At 38.8% G+C, this 6838-nt stretch overlaps 1 protein-coding gene across 1 annotated transcript; it reads right to left on the reverse strand.

Moving 5' to 3' along the window:
- Positions 1 to 5443: 5443 nt before the first annotated feature.
- Positions 5444 to 6382, reverse strand: LOC103738760 (taste receptor type 2 member 7). Its single transcript, XM_008838882.1, has one exon. The coding sequence runs from the start codon at positions 6380 to 6382 to the stop codon at positions 5444 to 5446; it is 939 nt and encodes a 312-aa protein (XP_008837104.1).
- Positions 6383 to 6838: the final 456 nt, after the last annotated feature.

Genomic DNA, 6838 nt, shown 5'->3' on the forward strand with positions numbered 1-6838 from the left:
GGACTTTGCTATTTCAGCCTCACCCACCCAAATACTGCTCTCAGACCTGAGGGTTCTAGTATTTTCACACAATTGTTCTAGCAATAACTTACCTTCTCTTATATTACAATTTAATATTAATATTATATAATAACCTCTCTGTTTAATTATTTAGGAGGCTAGAAATGCCCTCCCAAATCCTCTCAGAGACACATCTCTTAGTTGATTCCAGATCCAATCAAATTCATAACCAAGATTAACCATCACAAATTCACCCCTTGATAACTTGACACCTAATTACATCTTCTTTTGACATTTAATTTCCAAATGAAGACAATGTTATATCTATGCCAAAATGTACTCTCTTACCCATGTCCCCTGAGCAATAGTCTTTTAGTGTCCTATATATAAATTTACAACACTTAACTACTGATACTATCTCAATGAATGTTCTATTATATGGTAAAGAAATAAAAGAAAGAGAGCACAGGTATCTGCTTAATATGTTTGTTTATGCACAAGTATATTTTAACAAAATCAGACAGAAATACTTATGACAATTATAATCTTTAATTGTGTGACTAGTCACATACAGCTGGTATTTATAATTACCTTCTTCCTCTACCTATTTTGTGTTCTCTCCACTGTCAGCAAGCACCTCAGTCAGTCTTGGTTCTTTACCTGAATGGATGATTCACATTTTCATTCCTGAAGGCTCTGGACCACTTATCAGCCTATATGGGTAGGGCTGTAGTTTCCTACTGACCTTAATCACAGGGAATGTTAATACCAAGAAATGCACTAACGTGACTCCTGAACTTGCTCGCACACCTTTCGTTGCCGAACTTCATATTTTTCTGCTCTACTTTTGCAGTGTAGTCCTGGATGAGACACTGAACGGTAACCATGATACAGCTTAAATGCTATCTTGTCTTGATTTTTTTCTTTGCAAAACAATATATTAAATTACTTATTTTTATTTTATATGAATGTGTGTATTGCCTGCTTGTATGTAAGTGCACCCGTGTCTTGCAATGCCGGCAGAGATCAGAAGAGGGTATTAGATGCCTGGAACTGGAGTTATGGACAGTTGTTAGCCACCATGTAGGTGCTAGAAATCAAACCCAGGGCTCTTAACACCCTAGCTCTAGCCCCTCTTTGCAAAACAAATTTGTCCATTACTCAAGTTCTTAGGACACTGGTAGAATGCAGTCAGATGCCAGAATGTATTATTTGTCTGTAGCCCGGATCCTGATAGAGACCTTGTTCCTTTCTGAAACTTCACAAACTGCCACTGTCTGTGTTTCTTTCAGCATTTTATCTTCAAACAATCATACCAGAATGGCCCATCAAGCTCTGATTATGGTATTTAAGGGATTTTATAGCTCAAAGTTTCAAACTTTTCTATATTCCTTCTGCAAACCAGTTCCAAAGGCTTAAAAACGCATTGATCAGATTGGTCACAGCGGTGATGCGGCCTCTAGTATCACAATCTATATTAGCCAGAGTTCTTTAGATAAACTAGGACAATGGCCTTATAATACAAAGAGGATTTACTAGATTGGCTCACCTGATGCAGACTGGTAGTCTTGTATTACTGGTCTACACACTACAGAGACTGAGAACAGTTAGTTGCTTGGTCCCTAAGGTTGGATACCTCCAGAGATACAACCTAATATGGAAAGTCTAGAGGATTCCCTCCCAGGCCTGTCCAAGGCATGTTTCTTACTGATTTCAGATCCTGTGAAACTGACAGCCAGCTCAGATTTTACATATTGGGGGGTAGGACAATCTTAATTCTATGTAAGGCTAGTCTTCAATGTTAGTTCTCTCAATTGCATTAATCACTATTTGTTTTTTACTTGCTCATTATTTGTCTTCTATGGCCATTCAAGTCATAAAAACATAGGCTTTATCATATTTCATATGAATTTTCAGCATCTGGGAGAGTGCCTGATATTCAGACATTGAAGACATGAATGACTCTCTATCGAGTATGTAAGGAATGAAAGCAGAAAGGCGTTCAGCTGCATCTTCGTGGGGAAAGCCTAAAAACTGTCATAAATACTACAATAAAGGAAGACCCGAAAATCCGCTTTTCAACTTTTCCATCTTTGCATGATTTATGAGAATAATATAATTTCGGAAGGCAAGTCCACCTAACTTGGTGAGATGACATTCGTCCTGGTAAGAAAGAGTCATGAACAGCCAAAGATGAATATATTGTTGCTCTTTCTACCTGAGGATTCTTTACCTGAATAATGTCCACAGAGAAACCAAATGTCATGGTTTAGTGTTCATAGTGACTAATATAGTCTCCAGAGATCGTCACATAGGAATATCAAAATAAACGTTTCCAAGATTCCCACTAATCAGCAGAATTCTTCTGTCTCCATGCCTAAAAAACCCACCCAAGCTGGCCGCTTCTTTGGTCAGGTACAGAGATTAATATTCTTTTAGGCAATATTTAAAGGAACATGAGTTTCAGCCTTGACATCTAATTTTGTTCTTTAATTTACAAGGTACTCAATAAATCGTTCCTAAAAATCAATTTAATCAGTGTATATCTTTTCCATTGTCAGATTTTGAGAAGAAAGTAAGCTTGGGTTTAGCAGATTTGATGATGAGGATATTTAATGTGTTGTTATTAATAAACATTTTCTATTCTGCACGCAAAATTCATGGCTGTTGGAGGCTGGTAGGCAAAATATCATTTCTGCCCATGATACATGATATGCCTTACTTGGAATCTTCCAAATAGATATCTTGTAGATGCACTGTATACAGTCCAGGTAGTATTTTACTAGAATATAGAGATGACATATTTAATCAACACTTCTTTGAAAGTTTTTACATTTTTTACCACTTCCATATTTAACCCTTTTTCTTGAGAAACACCATTTTTTCTGTTTGTTTTGTTTTCTTTTCATTTTGGCTCTTTTGGAGATCAGGTCTGACGTAGTCCAGGCTGGTTTGGAATGCTCTACGTAGCTGAAGATGATCCTGAACTTCTGATCCTCCCTGTCTCCACCTTTCCAGGCTTGAGACTGCAAACAGGATCATCATACTCAGCTTGTACCCCCTTCCCCCTTTTCAAATTCTTTAATGCTTTCAGATGGTGAGCACTTGGTGAGAGACTGCTGGTAGCCAAGAGTACTCAGTGCCTTCCAATCCACTCCCTTCAGGAGACACTTTAAAGGGACCATGTCCAGCCTTGAAGCCCTATCTTGTTCAGTGGACTGCCATCTCCAGGGAGGCACTGCTCCTCTTTTCCCTTCAAAGTTTCGCTAAGTCCAGGAGAAGGGATCTTGTGGGTCCCCAGGAATTTGATGAAATGCCCAGATCGGGTCTCATGCTTCGTGTGGTCCCACATGAGTGATGACCACCTCTACAGCCTGAAGCTTCTTGTCCTTATTTGGTGGGATGGAACACACCATATAGGTGACCTCATTCCTCTCCATTGGGCATTATCCCCTTCTGGGTCAGAGATGTTCATGAAGATGTTGGTGCACCTTTGGCTGGGTGCTGAGGACATGTCCTTTGGACTGGCAGAGGCTTTGCAGACCTCTTTGTAGACCAGTCCTCTGAAGTCCACACTTTCTCTGGAAAGTGCTCAATAGGCAAGTGGATAGAGGGGCATGGAGAAAGATCCCTATTTTAATGGTGTCCAACAGCCCCATGGAAGTTTGATGTGTGGGGAGTGGTGATGAAGGAGGCTCAGATGACGTGGAGACCTAGTAATAGGTTCAGCTCTACCAGGTACCCTCCTACTTGCTTTGATAAAGAATTTTTTTCTTTTATTTACTATTATTAATGTGTGTGTGTGTGTGTGTGTGTGTGTGTGTGTGTGTGTTTGTACACATGCCAGAGCTATGTGTGGAGGTCAGAGGACAACTATGTGGAGTTGCTTTTCTCCTTCTACCTTTACATGGGTCTGAGGATGAAACTCGAGTTGCCAGATTTCTGAGGCAATGCCTTTACTTGCTGAGCCATCTTGCCCAATGCTTTTTGTTGTTTGAACCAGGGTCTAACTATGCAGCCTGTGGAAATGCATTCATTGGACTGAAGCTTATCACATAGAGTGACTGTGTAGTAACACTGGCCTTGAACTTACCTTCCACCACCTGCCTGAGCCTATCAAGTGTTGGGATCACAGGCATACCTTATTAGACTGTCTGTAGTGCCCCACCCCATCTTTTCTCTTTACCTCTGCTTCCTTTCATGTCTTGAAATGTTCTTTCTTTTACATCCTATTGTTCCCTTTATTTTTTCCTTGGCCTTTCATTTCCTCTTCTCTCAGTTTTCGTTCCTTTCTTGTACCTAAGTTTATTTTTTTCCTTTTTTTTTTTTTCTTTTTGAGACAGTTTCCCTGCAGCCCCAGCTGGCCTAGAACTTACTGTTACTGTTGATGATGTCTAGGTCCATTCATCTCTTGTTAATGGCCCAATTCTGTTCTTTATGTCTGAATAAAACTACATTGTATGTATGCACAACCCTTTCTTGATTCAACTCTTGATGGGTGTCTAGTATGCTTACATATCTTAGATATGGTTAACAGTGTTTCAATAAACATGAATGAGCAATTTCTCTGTGGCAGGATGATTTGGAGGCTTTCAGATATGTACCCAGGAGAGGTATCACTGGATCATTTTCCAGTTCTGTTTTCAATATTGAAGGCCTTATCCTATGATGATATGTTTATAATCATTACAGTCCAAGTTTCTAGAAGCAAATATGTAGATATCATTTGTATGGAGATTTCCTTCAGTATGCAGTCAATAGAATTTATTTTCACAGAAAGTTTCTACATAAAAATTTGCTCCCTCACTTTCACGATGTTTTTTTATTCATTGATTTATAAACATAAAGTGATTTTTGAACTTAATACTACAAAATTTAACTTACAATTTATATGCAAATATATCATCATTCAATGATTATAGTCAGTATTAATCTCTGTGAGAGTCATATACTTCCAACTCATGTTTTAGGAATTGTCACTTGATTATTTTCCAGATGTGAAGCTTAGATGATCTGAGAAGAAAACTCCAAATAAGACCACAAGATTGAAACAGCTGCTTTTCATAAAGATGCAAACAATGGCAAGATGATGTTACAGTTTTGAATGAGTCAGGCAACTTTGCATTTGGAGAACTGATTCAGAGCTGACTATGAAAATGTCCTCTCCTTTTATAGTTAATGCTAAGTTTTTTTTTAATAATTTGTTCTTCAATGTTATTTTTTTGAAGTCAACTCTCTAGGGAGGAAGAGAGGACTAGATATGATGAGATAGAGACCTGCAAAGTTGCTGCATAGACTTCGCAAGGTAAAATCATCAGTCTCCTAAATACATTTTCAAAGTAAGTAATCACATGAAATCAACAGTCATACAGGAACTGAAGATAATTATCTTGTCTTCCTTTGTCCTAGAAAGTGATAGCTTTCTTCAGATATATTTATGTTGTTAACACTTTCTTCCCTTTAAAATATTCTTTACATTCCAAAGCATCCTTTTGGATGCTTGCCTTAATTTACTGTTCGCCAGGATTAAGATAAATGAATGGCTTGATGGGTAGATCAGAGCTATTAACTCGCCCCAAATCACAGCTAATTCAGTCTCTGGTATAAAGTAGCTGGAGGTGGCTATGAGAAAGGCCAGGCAGTAGGCAACAAAGAGGAGGAGGAATGAGATAACTGCTTTCATGGCCCCCACATGTGCTGCTGTGCTAGGATCGTTGTACCCTGTGGCACTGAGCTTCATCTGCCTGGTATGTCTACACAGGGAGAGAATCAAGAGGGAAAATGAGACCAGGGACACAGAAAAAGGGAGTAGCATGACCAGGTTGAGATTTACCTTGACAGAAGCATGTCCAGCTTTATTTGTTTTGCATTTCAAAGTTGTGTTCATTTTCTCCTTTGTCTTGACACAACGTCTGAAATCATCATTCAAATTCTCAGTGACTGGAAGGCTAAAACACACAGAGAGGACCAAGCAGGCCAACAGAGTCCTGAGAATCATCTTGTCAATCCTCCACTTTATCCAGAGAAAAAGAGGGTGGAAGAAGTTAGCAATCTTGAAGAGGTAGAAGGCGCTGAGGCAGGTGGCTGACCAGACACTTAAATGGTTGGCGAGGGTCCAGAAGAAGTCAATGATCCTCATTTCTTTACCATTTTCATAGATGTCTGGATACAGCACCAATATGAAGCAATCTAACAGTATTATACACAGTAGACAAATTCTGGACATGGCCAGACTTGTAAGGATCAAATCAATGGAGGCAATCTTCTTTCGCTTGATCCAGTCCATGACGTTTACCAGACCAATGAATGCATTTCCTACTATCCCTACTGATGCCTCTCCAGCAGCAATAAGCATTAGGATAGTATCTACTGTATATGCCATGTTTAAATAAAGAAATATCCAATTAGCTTCTAGTTGACTTGATGTAGTTTGGTGTCTACACTTGGTTTTTTAGAGTTTGCTGTAATTTTCTTTACTTCTTCAGTTGTAGTCTATCTTGTGATGAAGACTGGAATAAAACATGAAGACTGTAGGTTTTTTCATTAGCTCTTAATTAGTTTGATAAACAATGTGTTTGGTGATCCTCAGTCTGGGCATTGCCTGTCCATTTGCCTTCTCAACAGATTGTTCATTTCCATATACAGTTAATTTAGACTGAGCTACTGTTTGCTAAGATGCAAATTAACCCAGTTGCCTTTCTTGGTCCTATGCTGCCTGAGGTTGAGTTTTACAAATTCAGGTTCAATAGTCTTTGGTGCATACCTGTAACCTCAAAAGGGCTGGTACATTGAACAAATATAAATGTAGAAAGCTCAGTTCAACTGGAATTTCAGATAA

This window comes from Nannospalax galili, unplaced genomic scaffold (genome assembly GCF_000622305.1).
Source record: "Nannospalax galili isolate Female #2095 unplaced genomic scaffold, S.galili_v1.0 scaffold859, whole genome shotgun sequence".
NCBI classification, from domain to species: Eukaryota; Metazoa; Chordata; class Mammalia; order Rodentia; family Spalacidae; genus Nannospalax; species Nannospalax galili.